The 17,249-nt window shown below is 29.2% G+C and overlaps 1 protein-coding gene across 1 annotated transcript in view; it reads right to left on the reverse strand.

The window, feature by feature from the left end:
- Positions 1-2,114: 2,114 nt before the first annotated feature.
- Positions 2,115-17,249, reverse strand: part of LOC113388065 (centromere-associated protein E-like) — a 55,263-nt gene continuing 40,128 nt past the window's right edge. Inside the window, exons 35-47 of the mRNA XM_026625475.1 lie at positions 15,580-15,654; positions 13,426-13,575; positions 12,664-12,783; positions 12,273-12,428; positions 11,832-11,994; positions 11,374-11,516; positions 9,798-10,031; positions 9,449-9,637; positions 9,175-9,350; positions 6,771-6,971; positions 4,295-4,417; positions 3,744-3,825; positions 2,115-2,237 (exon numbers count right to left, since the gene is read on the reverse strand). Of these exons, the coding sequence (XP_026481260.1) occupies positions 2,115-2,237; positions 3,744-3,825; positions 4,295-4,417; positions 6,771-6,971; positions 9,175-9,350; positions 9,449-9,637; positions 9,798-10,031; positions 11,374-11,516; positions 11,832-11,994; positions 12,273-12,428; positions 12,664-12,783; positions 13,426-13,575; positions 15,580-15,654 (1,935 nt within the window). The remainder of the gene's footprint in view (positions 2,238-3,743; positions 3,826-4,294; positions 4,418-6,770; positions 6,972-9,174; positions 9,351-9,448; positions 9,638-9,797; positions 10,032-11,373; positions 11,517-11,831; positions 11,995-12,272; positions 12,429-12,663; positions 12,784-13,425; positions 13,576-15,579; positions 15,655-17,249) is intronic.

Raw genomic sequence — 17,249 nt, forward strand, 5'->3', positions numbered from 1 at the left:
CGTTGGAATTAAATTAAATTAAAATTTAAAAACCATTATATAAAACAGCAGATAAAATAAAAATATTCTTGTATGTTTCAGATAAATATCCAGAGCCGACCATAAAAATTAACTGGTGTAAACCAATTCGGTTTCTATTTTCTGCACTCTTTGCTCTTTATGCCCGTAACGGCTGGACCTGCCTTTGCCAAAAACTAATATGCATATCTCCCTAATAATAGGAATCAAATGTTTTTTGAACTATTCAAATCGGTCGATCCGTGCGCAAGAAAACGTGGACAAAATATTACGAACAAACTAAACACACACATCTATTTTTTCTGAGATATGCCAAAATGTTCAGAAACCTCTGAAACATGAAGACATGCAAAAATTTTAATTTTCGATTTTCGGCCCATTACTATAACGAAAGTTAAAAAACCGCTCATAGAGCCTTGAAAGAGAATCGTACTGATTAGTCGTTGGCAAAGTTTGCACTGGCCGATTCCTTTGATATTTAATTTTGAATGAACTGTTAAAAATCATTTTTTGACAATTTTGCTGAAACTTTTTATGAAGAGATCGTGGTCTTAACCGGCATCCTTAACCTCCCTATACTCAAATGTTTTACACATATTCTACACAATGTGCCAAATTCTTTAACACATTGATCAAAGGTTTAACAACAATACGCGCGCATGATCTGACAGATCGTGAATTTGTCTCCTTATATCTGGCTATTTTTGAATAAAACCGTTTATATTTTTTATTTTACAAAAACTACAAGAGGTGATAAAACAAAAAATATCATATGTTATCTTAAACCATTTATTACTTTGATGAATACCTTTAAATTCTTATAAATCAAATAACTCGAGATCATCATAGTACAAATTAAGAATATACTGTATAGAATTATATATATTTGTATCTACATTTTAAGTCAATGGTTAACCCTTGACTTACGATTTAGATTCGAAAATGTTGGGCCAAAGTTGTTCAAGCTGGCTCATTTTGACTATTTTCCCACTCATGTCAGTGTGAAGTTTATCACAAAAATAATAATAATTTTGTGTTTTATAATTTCGTATAAATAAATATTTTGTAATAATTGTGATTACCGTATCGGGCCGTGCCCGTTATGCGTAATATTTGCTTCTAACCCGATATCTTATATCGCCATTTTGACCTATGACCAAACTTTTTTCTACCTATACCTATCGGGTTGACCCGTGGCCGTAACAAGGTTCAGATATTCATCTTATTATTTGTGCGGCACGTTAAAATATCAATACACAATCAATAGTAAATTTTTAAAATCTCTGACAATGGCCAGAATTTTGTATTTTAAAAGCCACTTTTTCTCCTACAGTGTCTATTGATATCTTTTTCTCCTACAGTATCTAAAAAATACTTATAAAATAAAAAACTTAGTAAACCTTTTTACTTGTCGCTATAAACCTAGGACCGCGTATTTGTGCTTTGTGGGTTATTAAACCCTGTGATCTTGCAAGTCTTGGGATTCGATTTATAAAATTAATCTTAAAACTATTTTTTATCTAATGAGCCAAACATTCCATTTTTAATAAATGATCGAAATTTCAATGTTTTAGTATAATTAAATTATATAAACAAATAAAACTTCGATTCAAATTCATAGATAAAATATTTTAAATTCGCAATATTTATTGCAGAACTTTGAATACGATCCGGAAAATATGGTTGCGCATAAATACGATATAGATACAATATCTTTTACATTCTTATTTCTTTTAACTATATTCTTGATTATTATATTGAAATACCTACTACGATTCGAAAAAAATTACACGAATCGGTACGATCGGTAAAATATAACCTCACATCGAAGCAATAAAAATCAGTCATATTTATATAAATTATTGTATTTAAAAAGATTCAAACCACATAAAATCAATTAACAAAAAAAAAACACAATCTCAAAAATAACAATCAACATAATTTTATATTAAAAAATATTATTTAAAAAAATTGACTCATATAAAAACATATTTAAAGAGCTTAAAAAATATAAAGATGAAGTTATATTCTTCTAATACTGTGAATTTTAACACAAAACAAATTATGTTTTGCATTTTTTTACGATTTTGAAATACTTATGTCTCCTCTATGTGAGCTCCTTCAAGAATTTTACTCCAATATGAACTTGTTCTTTGAAGTTGCTCTGTAATACTTTGTACTTGATCCAACCATCGAGATTCAATAAGAGTATCATTGCTCTACGATAAAAAAAATAATATTATTTTTTAAAAAAAGTATTTGCAAACTTAAAACAAGCACAAGCAGATGAAACAGTTGAAATGTTAAATATGTTTCATATTAATTATTTCATAATTTATATTGAATAATGCGTTATATCATGTCGTTTCTGATACCATCTTTTTATTGTTCTATGAACAATATTTTATCTATATTTAAAACATATGAATTTGAAATCATATTTTTCATAATAATTCTATAAGGTTGTTCGGAAAGTCACTTCGTTTTTTTGCAACCAGAATTTAACTATATTTTTTTGAACTTAACACCACGCTTAAGCACTATAATTATTATATGATTTTAAAACTTATATTTTAAGGATTGTGCGTAAAAAATTCTAATCAATTACATGCGGTAGTTTTTGGAAGGTGCCACTTTGAATACGGAAAAAATTAAGAAGATTTTTCGGCACATTTTACTCTTTTGCTAAAAATTAAGTTTAAGTCAAAAATGAAATTGACCGATGTGTACGGAAATGACAGTGCCAAAATTGGTTTGCTAAATTTCGTTCCTGGTATTTTGATGTCCAAGATGCACCAAGTCCAAGAACTACGGTTGAAGCTGATAAAGATGTGAGAAAGGCAGTAGTTGATACAAACGGGCGAAAAACAATACATGAGATCCCATTGAGTTAAAATTTATCAAATTTAACAGTTCATGACCACTCAAAAGGTCTGGAATTTTTCTCGAAACTCAATGTATGGCGTCCGCGATTCGCCTCTGAAAAGTCCTGAAAATTATGAGGCTTTGAAGCGAATTGTAACTAGGAATGTCAAATGGGATGTAAAGAATACAATACACTCAATTACCCATGAAAAAAAAACTTGCTCAAAACGGGCGCAAAGCTGAAATTTGCCAGAACAAGATAATGCAGTATATTTAGTAAGATTTCAAAGGAGTTGTTCATGTTTCAACTTTTCCAGGATAACATAACGGTTAATTTGGATGCCTTATTTCATCAACTGGATAAACTAAATACTATACTTCAAAAGAAAAGATCAGAATTAACCCACAAGCAAGGTATAGTCCTAAAAGCTTTTGTAGCTTGAATGGGACCCAATGACACATTCATCATATTCTCTAGACCAGCCATCATCGGACCATTATTTATTCCGGCCACTAAAAAAATTTTCAGGCGGTAATACCTTTACCTCAATTCAGTATGTCAAAAAGCACTTTGATCAGTTTTTTGCAAATAACGACCAGAAATTTTATGTTCTCGGAATTATACTAATACCAGAAATAAGACAAAAGACGTTCGAACAAAACTGCCAATACATAATTTATCAAAGTAATTGTTCATTGTACGAAAATTCAGTGTTAAAATGTCTAGAAAAAACAAAGTTACTTTCCGAACAACCCAATAGTTTGGAAATTTACATATAATTTTGACTGTAATAGTTTGCATAGACAACATAAATATCAAAGCCTTTTAGAAATTAAATAGAAAATCAAAATATGCTAACCATACTATCGTCATCTTCGCCGGCTTGTAATCTAAGGGCTTCTTCATATGGTACTTCAGCCCAAGTGCATTGAGTGGTGATTCTGAAATTTATACATAATATTAATTATTATTCTATTTTATTAACTTACGATACGGCAATTTAGAAAAGTCACGCAAAACATTTTTATTAAATTGTTTATTTATAACTTGCGAATATATGATCATTCTTCCATATGAAAGAAGAGATGGATCATGTACCTCCCACATTTTGAAAGAACTGCTAAAACGACTTTGAAAGTTTAAAATAACCATATGTGTATTTGGTGCTATTTTGGAGATATAGTAAAAATTTAAATAAAAAGGACTATTTTGTGATCTATAACAAAAAGTTAGTACAGAATTTTATGAGAGTTTCATGTTCAGAAAATTTTACCATGATAAACTCGCATAGTTCTTTCTCCAAAAGTGTCATGAGCAATATTTAGATGAAAATGAAACGATAGAAAATTAGAAGACTATATTACAAAATATTTCTCTAATATACTAAAAAACAAATTTAATTTTGCTTACTTATTAGCACCAGGTTCATACTCCAATGCACTTGCTTCAAATGAAATAACCTTAGGTTTAGTTAATTCGTGGTACAATTGTGAATTGGCTTTTTGAAGAGTATTAATTTTAGTCATTAGACACCTAAAATTCATTAAGTGCAATTATAACAATGTTAAATTATAACTGATTGATATAGATTTGCTTAAAAGACAACATGAATGTAAAACAATAAGTGCAATAATCATAAGTTTGTTCTAGAGATAATCGCATTTTACATGCATGTAAAATAATAGACTAAACTTGAATGATAGCAATAATATACACAATAAAATCTCTTAAATCAAACCAGAAAACATAATAATTCCAACAATATTATAAAAATAGAGCATTATTTTCCATAAAGTAATTTTCCATTACTTAATACGCCTCGAGTTTTTTTTATATAATAGCTAAAATTGAACTTGTGGTGCATGGCATCATGCCTCAAAGCAATTTCCTTTAACTTCACTTACCGTAATGAGAATTCAAGGAATAACAAATGCTTTCAAATAGATTATTATAAATGCTGTAACTTTTTTTATTCGTATTTTATGGACAATATAGAAGAGCGTATAAATTGGATAATGACTTTCATAAAAGTAAATAATCAAAACTTGATCAAGCGACTTTAGAATGAAGGAGGTTATCTCATATTTCTAAAAATTATATAAACTGAATTGCAAAGTTGAAATTATTTATTTGAAGTATATAAATGAGTGTTAGAAGTTTAAATTTTAGAATTAAAATTAAAATTCGAATCATTTTCGATATTAAAAAAATAAATTCAAGAACATTTGAAATTTTTAGAAAGCTTTTTTCTGTTTTCCAGAAAAACTAATAGTTTCTTCACAAAATGTTATTTTGAATCATTCGAATCGGATGCTTTGTTTACTCAAAAAAACTGTCATTTTTGAAACTTTTAGCTTCTTTTTTATGGAACCTCCTTGGCCTAGTTTTGTCAATAAATAATCACCACTTCAACCCTATCATTACGAATTGAATGTTGTATGAATCATTCAAATCGGATGCCCTGTTCTCGCAAAAACTTTTGCATTTCCATTTTCGGCACTCTTTGCTGCGTATCTCCCTAAAACTAATCAGCACGTCTCCCTATCAATAGGAATCAAATGTTTTTTCAATCATTTAAACCGTTGAGGTTAAAAGGTTGAGCAGTACTCCTGAAAACGTGCACGAAAAATTGTATCCACACATACATACACACATCCATTTTTTTGAGGTATGCCATAATGTTCAGAAACCAATTAAACGTGAAGATATGCAAAAATTTTCACTTTTCGATTTTACCCTACGGAAAGTTAATAAGTGAATTATTCATGTCATGACTTTGCGGTATTTATATTCCTCCATTATTTTAAATTCTAGCTTATTATTTCTTAATCTTGAATTTGCAGTTTTCAAACTTTTTCAATGCCAATTTATCAAATTTGATTTTATTAACTTACCGTAGAGAAAGTTATAGTAATCGCAAAAAAATCGAAAATGAAAAGTTTTGGATATCTTTACGTTTCAAAGGTTTCTGAACATTTTGGCATACCTTAAAAAAATGGATGTATGTTTGGATACAACTTTTCGTTCACAAATTCGGGCGCATGAATTAACCGATTTGAATGATTCAAATAACATTCGATTCCTATTGATGAGAAGACAGATCTAGCTGTTTCGAAGATACGGGGCAAAAGTGCCAAAATACAAGATAATTCCGTTTTTAAGAGAACGGAGCATCCGATTTGAATAATTCAAAACCATTTTACTTGTAGTGCAGATGAAATAAATAATTAATGAAATTTTTGGTAAGGCAGGTCTAGCGGTTTTCGAGATACAGTAGAAAAAGTAAAAAAATGATATTTGTCGATCAAAAATGAACATTTGACATATGCACATGAAATTATCATATAATTTGATAATGCTCTAATTTTGTTGGGCTCCGTAATTAGATTTTTAATTTTTTAAGTTTACTTATACGGTACAAGTAAATTTCAAAATTGTTAGAATTTTTTTTCAAAATTCTCAGATTTTTTTTTCAAAATTTTTAAAAAAATACAAGGTTTTATACTTCAAATATAAATTTAAAATTTACAATTTAGTTGGAAAATGCATACATTTCAAATGCGCTATTCCCATCCTAAGCAATATATCCTCAGATGGATTCATTCGGCATCTCTTGGTAATGTATATACTTTCTCAAGTGCTTTGAGCGATAAGATTGTCACTGTATATTTTATGAATGATAAAATATATAGTGATTATAATTATCTATTTGAAAATGTTTAAAACACAATTGTTATTAATCATTGCTGAAAATTTATTGATCACTGAATTTTTTCCTAGAATATTTAATTCTGGTACGGAAAGTTCCAGCAATTTGCATTATCGTTGATGCCATACACCACTAGTTTATTTCAAATTATTTATGACTTATGTTTGAATAACATACTCTTTTTCCTGTTTGCCTTTGAGTAGTTGTTCATTCAGCCTCTTAACATTTTGGGCAAGTTCACGTTGCACCATTTTCTGCTCCCTATGCCAAGCCTGGACGTCGCGTACGACATCGCGAGACCTGGCGCGTAATTCTGCACACGTGGTGTTTGCTGATGTCAGCTCACAATCTCGTCGTGCCAGCATTTCGCTCGTACACCTGATGAAAACTACGAATTAACTATCTACTATCTACTATCTAATATAAAAAACAACAAATAAACTAGCGGAATAGCATCCCAAATTCTAAGCAATAGTTATAAAAAAATAATATCAAATAAAATAAACTATTTTTATATAGTACTAGCTGACCCGGCAAACGTTATTTTGCTAAGTAAGGTATATTCTAAACAATTTCTAGAGAATCAAAAATATTAATACTTTAGGTGTATAAGGATGTGTTGTTTGAATGCTATATACAATGAAGTATATAAATAAAACTACAAACACAACTACTTACTACAATTTAATCATAATTAAATAATATTCACGTAAAACATCCTATTAAACGTAATTGAACAACATCTGTCAAAAACGTTTGACATTTCACGTATTAACCACCGTCCATTGTTTAATTCAAATTACGCTTCTACAAAAATTTTCGAATTAAAAATGTGAATTTTCTACGCGATTTTTAAATAATATCTCACCTTTCCGACAATCTCTGGTTCGGCACAAATTTTTCAAGACTAAGACTGGCCAAATCGGTTTAGCCGTTTTCGAGTTTTACCGAATCGTTTGATCGAGGGCTCCATTTTTATATATAAGATATTGTTGTTTTTATTTTATTTTATTGTTTTTTAAATAATGTGTATCTATAACTGTTAAAATTTTTGAAAGTTTCCAAATGTTTAAAAGTTTGTTGATATTTTCGAAATTTTAGGTTTATATTTTATAGACATTGCAGCATAAAATTATACTACAAAGGGTATTGCTCAAGTCGTACCACCGCCTATGTTGAATATCGGATATAATTTTTCTGGTTATAATATTTAGTGATAATTATTTGATTAAATAAAAATACAAGTTTACCAAACCGTTACAATTGAAATAAAGGTCGACTTTTTAAAAAGAAATAATTAAAAAGTAAGATTTTGCTAATTAATTTCAAACATCGATTATTTAACTTGCAGCTTAAATGGTGCCTCTTTCATTAGAAATCGTTTTATAATTTTTTTTAAATATGAAGAAATAATTGATTTCCAGTTTTTCTCAAATTGAAAAACACTGAGTAGGTGTTGCCAACCCTTCATGAACCAGAAACCTAGTAAATATATAAGTAGGGTGCGGTGGACAGACTTGGGCCACAGGTTGGAGTGAGCCACCCGAATAACAGTAAGACTAGTGACATGTATGTCGAACTCGCACATATTTATCATATCTTGATATTTGCTCAATTTTAAAAAGCATTTGGAGGTTATAAACGTACTCTCGCACTGTACAGAGAAAAACGCGCTAAGAATTTCGCCGAGAAAGTTTTTACCCTCGTTCGCTCTTACGTGATTTGTCATCGAATTTTCACGAGAAAAATTGTTTACATTGTTTTATGTTTTTTTAGACAGCCAGTGTTTCCTTGTCTAAAGAGAAATAGAAAATCTCATATCTTGAGGCTCATGGGTGGGTTCAGCCAACCCATCAAAATACATGGGGGTAAGAATTTGCAGCATATAGCATTTTTTCAGATAAAAATTTGGGTGGCCCACACACATCTCCCTATATTTTCGGAAAACACGATAAATACACGTTTTGCGATTCAAAAAAACGAAATACTTCCAAACATAATTGTGATGATAAAAAGTTGCATTTTGGAATACCCTTGCAACTAGAAAAATTTTAAAAATATATTCGTTATTAACCATTTTACAACCAAAAATAAAAACGTGGCCCACTTCTGTTACCGCACTCTACCTACGTTATTTAGTTTTTCAGATTACTATTTTATTTTAAGTGCTGTTCTAATAATATTGTTTGACTTGGTAACTAATGACTGAAGAAAATTTGGTCTCAAAATTCTATATAGAATTTATTTGTAGCTACGGAATCTTTTTAAAAATCGTAAAAATATCTATTTTTAAATAATAAATCAAATCTAATAACGTTAATCATAAATTAAATTATTAGATCAATTCAAAAACTCAATCAAATATAGATAGGTTAACAGTTAGGTTGCTATCTAACAAACCCACGTAGAAAATCGAGCGCAACAGCTCATAATATAAAGAATGTGAAAATGATATACGAAACTTGGGTACAACATAAGTAATGAATGATTCGATAAATGAGTTAGAGACTTTATAAATTATTCTAGAATACCAACAATGCACAGATATATACTACTAAAAATTTGTGATAGAAAAACTGACTTGTACTGCTCCTTAAGTTCTTTAAATGAGGACTGCATTGTACAAAGCTCTGCGTTGAGCTGCTCATTTCGCATAGCCCATTTTTCTCGCATAGAGTTCATTCTTGCTTCCAGGGCGCGATTTCTATTGGCTTGGCATTCCCGTGTGCTATGCAACTCATTTTTGGTAGCCTGCAGCTGTGGGTAAATGATATAATAAAGAGATTTAATGAAATAAAACATACAGAAAATTATCTAATGATAATTGATTAATAATTTAATTTTGAACTGCATACCTCGGAGATATGTTTGGCATTGTCTTCAGTAGTCGTCTTCAGTTTTTCACTTAGACAGCGCTTTTCATTGTTAAGTTTGGTAAGTTGAGCGTGCGCATCCAACAGCTGTTTTTGAATTGTGGAAAGTTGCACCCGAAGAGTGCAACTTTCGGCAGAGAGGTTGTTGCAGTTTGAACATTCACTTTTAAGCTGTGAATGATTCATGCATTTATTTATAGAAATTTATATGCATAAATTTTGCGATGTGTCGTTTCAATTAAATTAAGGCACGAATACAACCGAGATACAACCATAACTTAACAATTAAAAATAAAACAATTAATATATTGAACCAATTCACGGCACTTACACTATGACTACATTCAGTTGATGCATCTTGTTGTAATACATCACAATCTATGGTTCTAGTTAACATTTCCGTTTTTTGGATATTGCTCTCTATACTGCCCGACGATTCATCTCCAATAGCATTCGCCTGCCTTCCGGTAAATGTTAATAAAGTAGATTGTGCTTCACATAATTCACGCATAACAGTGGTATAATTCAATTCAGACCGATTCAAATTTGCGGTCAAATTTTGTACCTTCAAAGAAATTATATGGTTTAATTGTATAATGAAACACCCAAAAATATAAGTAACAAATTATTTATCTAGTTATTATATACCTAGTTAACTTCCCAAAGGATGCATAAGACCATGATATCTATCGTCAAAAAAGTATCATAAATTACAAGAATATAACAGTTAATTACAAGAAAACTTTACCAAAAAGTCATTAGCACGATTCTCAACCAATATCTTTCGAACACTTTTTCAATTTTCAAAATCGATTCAGAATTGTGAGCTAAAACGTGAACGAATATTTTTATACTTTTTTAAATAATACAAAGAAACGGTTTGGCAGATCGTCGCGCAAAACTTATAAACACTAATCCCACATCAAGATTCATCCAATGGTTTTTAAATTTTTGAAATCGCTGCAAACTTATTCTAAAATTAAACTACTTGTCGTAGATGTGCCTCTAACAACAGTTATATTTCGGTCTCAAAAGATTCAGAATGGCTTAAAACCTAGAGAAAACATAAAATTGGCAAGACCGATTCACTGACGGAAATATAAAATAGTTGTTCGATACTTTTTCAATATCGATAGCAATGCTAAGTGTTTAGTGCCAAACAAGTGGTGTATCGCATCGTGCCTTGAGGCTAATTGCTGAAACTTCCCGTAGCAAAATTATTTTTTTTTTAAATATTAAATATTTTTTTAAAACTTTAAAAATTTAGAAAAAAAATTGAATCTGTGAAAAGAATTTTTTTGGAATAAATTATTTTTTTTATTTTAAAATATTTTGGAAATTTTGAACTTTTTTTCAAAGGAATCGGACAGCTTCAACTCGATAGAAGCGCGTAAGCGCCGCATCACGGAACCTATAGAATGTAAAGAAAATTGATACACATTATTAAAATTTTCATAAAATGTCTGATAATTTGATGCGCATATGTCTAATGATCATTTTTGACCGCAAAATAGCATTTTTTTTACTTTTTTACTAGATCTCCAAAACCGCTACGCCTGCCTTCCCCAAAATTTGAACAGTTCATCATCTTGTCAATACAAGCAAAACGATTTTTTAATTATCAAAATCAGACCTGATTTTATTGATTAGATCAATACGAATCTAATGTTTTTTGAATAATAGAAATCGGTTGAATCGTGTTCCCGAAATCGTCGACAAAAATTTGTATCCGCACATACACATACACATACATCTATTTTTTCTAAGGTATGCAAAATGTTCAGAAACCTTTGAAACGAAAAGATATGCAAAAATTTTCATTGGCAATTTTTTTGCGATTAGTATAACTTACCCTACGGGAAGTTAACAAAGCTAAAATCCAAAATATAAAATTTATGCATATATACTTGTCTTGTCAGTTGTTCAACATCTTGTTGATATGCTTGTAATTGACATTCCTGTTGTTTCCTGAGTAATCCTATAGAGTTAATATGCTGCGCTTCTCGGGATTGCAATAAAGCTACTTCATCGGTGCGAGTTTTTAGGAGTTCTTTAAACAAACATTTAAAATATATCAAATTGATATCAAAAACAGAAATGACATAATGTAAACAAATATAAAAAAAAACAAATATATTTTTAGTCCTTCTTTATTTACATTTGTGCATCAATTAATTAAGTAAATTAGTTTACTTCTGGATATAAAGAAATAGATGAGTTTTGATAAAAAATGCAAGGCCTAACATGAAGGCTTAAACAAATTTATAAAGCAATGTGTTTTAGAACTGAATATCGTACACATATATTGATAAAGTACCTACTCAATGATAACGATGAAAAAAAAATCAAGAAACAAAATGATTACCTTTTATCATTTCGCTTTTATCCCTGGCACAATCCAAATGCACCTTTTGTTCACATGCAAGTTTTCGTTCTGAATTAATTGTCTGTTCAGCATCAACAAGATTTCGTTCAGTATTCTCCAGAGTTGCACGAGTATCCGATAGACTTTTATATAATTTAGATATCTGAAAATATTCATTTTATTTAATTTGATTCAACTCGTTGTAATAATCTGCTTTGCAACCTTGGTTTGGTAATATACAGTAGCATTTTAGTATGTTAAATTATTAAATAAAATCAATAAGAAAAGAGTCTTGCAGATCATGAAAGCATTATGTCCCTCAGAGTTCAACATCCTGAAAAAGATCTTTTCTTAAAGATCTTACTTTCTTTAGTCGACATTGCTGCTAAAAATCTAAATATCATTAAAATATATTACAACTCAAATTTTATTTACAATTACCTCGGCATTTTTGTCTTGAATATTATTTTTAAGTATGACATTTTGTTGTTCCAATCTTTGGCATTCCTGCATAAGACTATCATTTTGTATTTTAACACCTGCTAGCGCCTCCTGTAGGCTGGAATTAGTCGTTTCTGATTCAAATTCCGATTGAGCCTGAATAAAATTATATACAATTAGATTTCATCAATGTTAAAATTCAAATTATATAAATAATTATCAAAACAAAAATCAAAAGTGATAAAACTCTTAAGCTATCATAATTTCAGAAATTCACTTATATAAGTTTTTGATCCTAAAAGTTTATTTTGATATAATTAAGAGAATCAGCAATAAATGTTAATGAAGATCATGCTATATTTCTATTAATAATAATCTAATGCATTATTACCAAAACATCCTGAAGAGTTCGTAGTTGCACAGTAATGAGCTGTATTTCTGCACCCATGTCCATCAATAATCGTTCATATTTCGCGCGTTGTCGAGTTAGTGCTTCTGACCATTGCTCCACCTGAGAAAAATATTTTAAAAATATTTTAGAAATTAAACTTACTTATAATGAATATTTAAAATATTGAAAATAGTTAGTTCAAGTTCAACCGAACTTCGAAAAGTTACAAAAAAAAAAACTGTTAAGTCTAACTTGAAATTAACAATACATCTTATACAACAATTAAATAGCGTATACTTGAAATTCACATTAAAAACTCGTAAACTAAACAACAGTGCTCACAACTACAACAAAAAACTAACTACGAAAGAAAATACTTTTATCTTCCGGTAGCGATGTCGTAGAAATAAAGGTGACTGGTTATACATATAAACAATATTAAATGATAATAAAAATTTCTTTCAACAGAAAAATTAAAAAATAAATTGAAGAACCTAGTTATTTATTATGGAAATTACGAAGTAATGGAAATTAACAGATTATTCATTTTAAAGTTTATATTATAAACGAAGAAACTTTTAATCAAAAATGATATTAAAATAACTTTACTAGTCGACCTAATTCTGTGATATTAAAAACCAATCCACTAGACTTGAGAAAAAAGCTTTTAACTTTGCTTAGATAATAAAGTAACCAAAGAAAACAAACGCACATGAAGAATCAAGAAAAGTATTTAATTTTCAAATATAATATAGAACTCACAATTTGGGTATTCGATTTTTCACTTTCTTCTCGGCATTTCTCCAAAGCCTGCATTTCCTTGTTTTTATCCTCTAACAATTTTGTGAGTTCGTCCAAATCAGAACTGAGCCGTTCCACTTGAGTGCGCAACGTAGCATTTCTGCACTCATTCTGAAAAATTTATAAATCACTTTAATTGTTTATTTTATTTCAATCAAATTAATCTTTGTTATGATGTCATTGAGAATTCTATCACATTATCATTAGCATTCAAGAGCGTCAGTAGAATTTGCATGCACTATCCAGGAATGATAGTTGGGAGGAATTTGTATAAGGAAGGATTGATTATTAAGTTGTTGAAGCAAAAACTCTTTCTAATTATTGCATATACTACAATAATTATTTTATATAGTTAGATAAATATTAATCTTTATTTGTGTGATTAATTAATTAAACAGACAAGCAGAGAAGATGGAGCATTAGAAATAATTATTCAAAGTTTATTCATATTTCATAGTGTTTAAAATTTTTGTAAGACCGATAAGTAATTATTTGATATTGACAAAATTTCGTTAAGATATACATACATACTTTATTCTGAGTTTATTAACTTCCCGTAGGGTAATCGCAAAAAAATCGAAAATGAAAATTTTTATGTATCTTTACGTTTCAGAGGTTTCTGAATATTTTGGCATACCTTAGAAAAAATGGATACGTGTGTGTGTATGTGTGTGTGTGCGTGTATGTGTGTGTGTACGGATACAAATTTTTGTCGACGATTTCGGGAACACGGATGCGATTTGAATAATTAAAAGAACATTCGATTTGTATTGATAAGGAGATGTGCTGATTAGTTTTTGGCAAAGGCAGGTCTACCCGTTCCGAAGATACGGAGCAAAAAGTGCCAAAAACGGTAACTCAGTTTTTAAGAGAACGGAGCCGATTTAAGTCCGATTTTAATAATTCAAAAAACATTTTATTTGTATTTACAAGATGAAGAACTGATCAAATTGTCATGAAGGCAGGTCTAGCGGTTTCGGAGATCTAGTAAAAAAAAGTAAAAAAAAATGCTATTTGGCGGTCAAAAATGATCATTAGACATATGCACATCAAATTATCAGATATTTTATAAAGATTTTAACAATAAATATAAATTTTGTATTGTTTTGTTCCTATGGGTTCCGTATCAATGATTTATCCATTAGACGGCGACGCGGCGCTTACTCGCTTCGATATTTCGTCTCTACGCAGTTAAAGCAGTACGATTGCTTTGAAAAAAAGTTCAGAATTTCCAGAATATTTCAAAATAAATTTTTCTTCAAAGTCTTTTTTTTTCAAAAAAAGGAAATTTTTGTCAAAAATTTATAGTTTCTCAAAATCTATTTTTTTCAGAATAAACAAAAATGTTAATCTTTTTTAAAAAAAAAAATGGTACGGAAAGTTCCAGCAATTTGCCTTAAGGCACGATGCCATGCGCCCCAATAGTTCAGCTATTAATTTTAGCACTTATTAATATTTTGTAAGAACTTATGATTTGTGATTATATAAATATTGGTTTCTTTAGAGAAACAATAGCTGTCCAATTTTCAGACGAAATAGAATTAAAATTTATAATCTGTCGAACAACCATATTAAGATTTTCTTAAGTCACGTGTTTCAATTGTGAGTACACATATTTACATAAATACTTTTAATTTCATGCTTCAGCATATCCCAATGCTCAAGTAATTTTATAGCTATAGCTATTCTTTGTTAACTTTTGAACACACAACATTATTGTTTATTTTAAAATAAAGCTATTTAAATTTCATAAAAACGCAAGTCGTAAATTGCACATTAATTTAAAAGGAATTCTGCAAGTAAATTACAAAATCGTACTAAATAGGAAACATGAATGGTCATTGAAATTCTGATTCAATGTTATTATGATAAAATTAAATCAATTATATTAAAAAAAACACAGATCATAATCATTACGCAAATAATAAAGTAAGAAGAAGTACAAAAGTATTCGGTGTCAAAATTAACATGCAATATTTTATAGTAGTATTGCACATGATTTAGAATAATATTATGCACACATATTATTAAAAAAACTGCAATAAGTCGAGCATGCATTTTTATTTTTAATATTTCATAATCACACTCGCACATCACTTCTATGGTTTTTGAAACCTGTTTGATGATATCCAATTCTGTCCAGAGTTGTGATATTTTGATTTTAAGAGTATAGTAATCCCTTATAACCACCTGCAATACAAAATAAATTAGTTCAAGGTTTTATTAAAATTATAGTAAACAAACCAATTTATAATAATTTAAATTAAATAAGTTATAAGTTCTTAATATTTAAAAACTAGAATACTGGAATTGATAATAAGTCATTTGATTAAATATAAATTACTAACATATTTAACACAATTGTTTAAATATTTTTTATCACTTTTACCCACAAACATTTTTATTTGTCTTCTAGTGAAATGTTACAATTTGATAAACTTTAAAAATATATATTTTTTATAGTTAAGTGATTTGTTATCTCAAATTAATGGTAATTAATTTATTATGATAGATTTTATTGATGAAGTGTTTCGGATGCATTTTAACTTCCCGTAGGGTAAGTTATTGTAATGGGCCGAAAATCGGAATTGAAAATTTTTACATTTCTCGACGTTTTGAAGGTTTCTGAACGTTTTGGCATACCTCAGAAAAAATGGATGTGTGTGTGTGTGTGTGTGTGTGTGTGTGTGTGTGTGTGTGTATGTATGTATGGATACAAATTTTCGTCCACGTTTTCGGGCGTACGGATCAACCGATTGGAATGGTTTAAAAAACATTCGATTCCTATTGATAGGGAAAAGAGCTGATTAGTTTTTGGCGAAGGCAGGTCCAGCCGTTTCGGAGATACGGAGCAAAGAGTGCAGAAAATAGAAATCGAATTTTTGAGAGAATGGAGTATCCGATTTGAATAATCTAAAAAACGTTCAATTAGTAATGATTGGGAGAAGTGTTTATTAGTTTTTGGCAAAGGCAGGCCCAGCCATTTTGAAGATACGGAGCTAAATATGTAAAAAATGGCAATTTTTGAGAGAACTAAGCGTCCGATTTAAATGATTCAAAGAACTTTCTGCTTGTCTTAACAAAATAATGGATTTTGGAAAAAAAATTTTTACGATTTTTTTTTTTTTTTTTTTTTTTTTTTTTTTTTTTTTTTTTTTTAGTTTTTTATTTTTTTGTATATCAAAATATTTCAGATTTTATTTTTAATTCTGACTATAGTTCTGATATACTTTAAACAAATAATTTCAACTCTGCAATTCTTATAATATTAGACAATATTACAATATTTATAATAATCTATTTGAAAACATTCAGTATTCCTCGAACATTTCGTTACGGTACGGGAAGTTGCAGCAATTTGCCTTAAGGCACGATGCCATAATTGCCTCAAGACAGAATTCCACTTACAGCTAGTTTAATTTTATTTGAATAACTCGACGAGTTATTATAATAAAAAGTTTCCGATTCACAGCGCGTATGATACTACCCTAAAACAATAGCGTTCGAAGTTATTTTCTGACACTTCAAGCGCAAATGTTCACTCAGTGAATTAAAAAATAGTTTAATAATCTATTTTCCATATCTTGATTAATTCTTTTTTAATCTAAACTACTTTGAATTAGTTTCAATTACTCTATTTAAACTATTTTCATTATTGGCAAGGCTACGTCTTACCCTAATTTTTTATACTTTCTGAACGTTTTTGCTAAGATATGAAATATATTATAATTGTTACTAGAAAATCTTAGTTACATGTATTTTTTGAATAAATGTACAATTAGTTG

The sequence above is a fragment of the Ctenocephalides felis genome, unplaced genomic scaffold (assembly GCF_003426905.1).
Source record: "Ctenocephalides felis isolate EL2017-DRISC unplaced genomic scaffold, ASM342690v1 CF-g0.4_SCAFFOLD_03572, whole genome shotgun sequence".
NCBI lineage: Eukaryota > Metazoa > Arthropoda > Insecta > Siphonaptera > Pulicidae > Ctenocephalides > Ctenocephalides felis.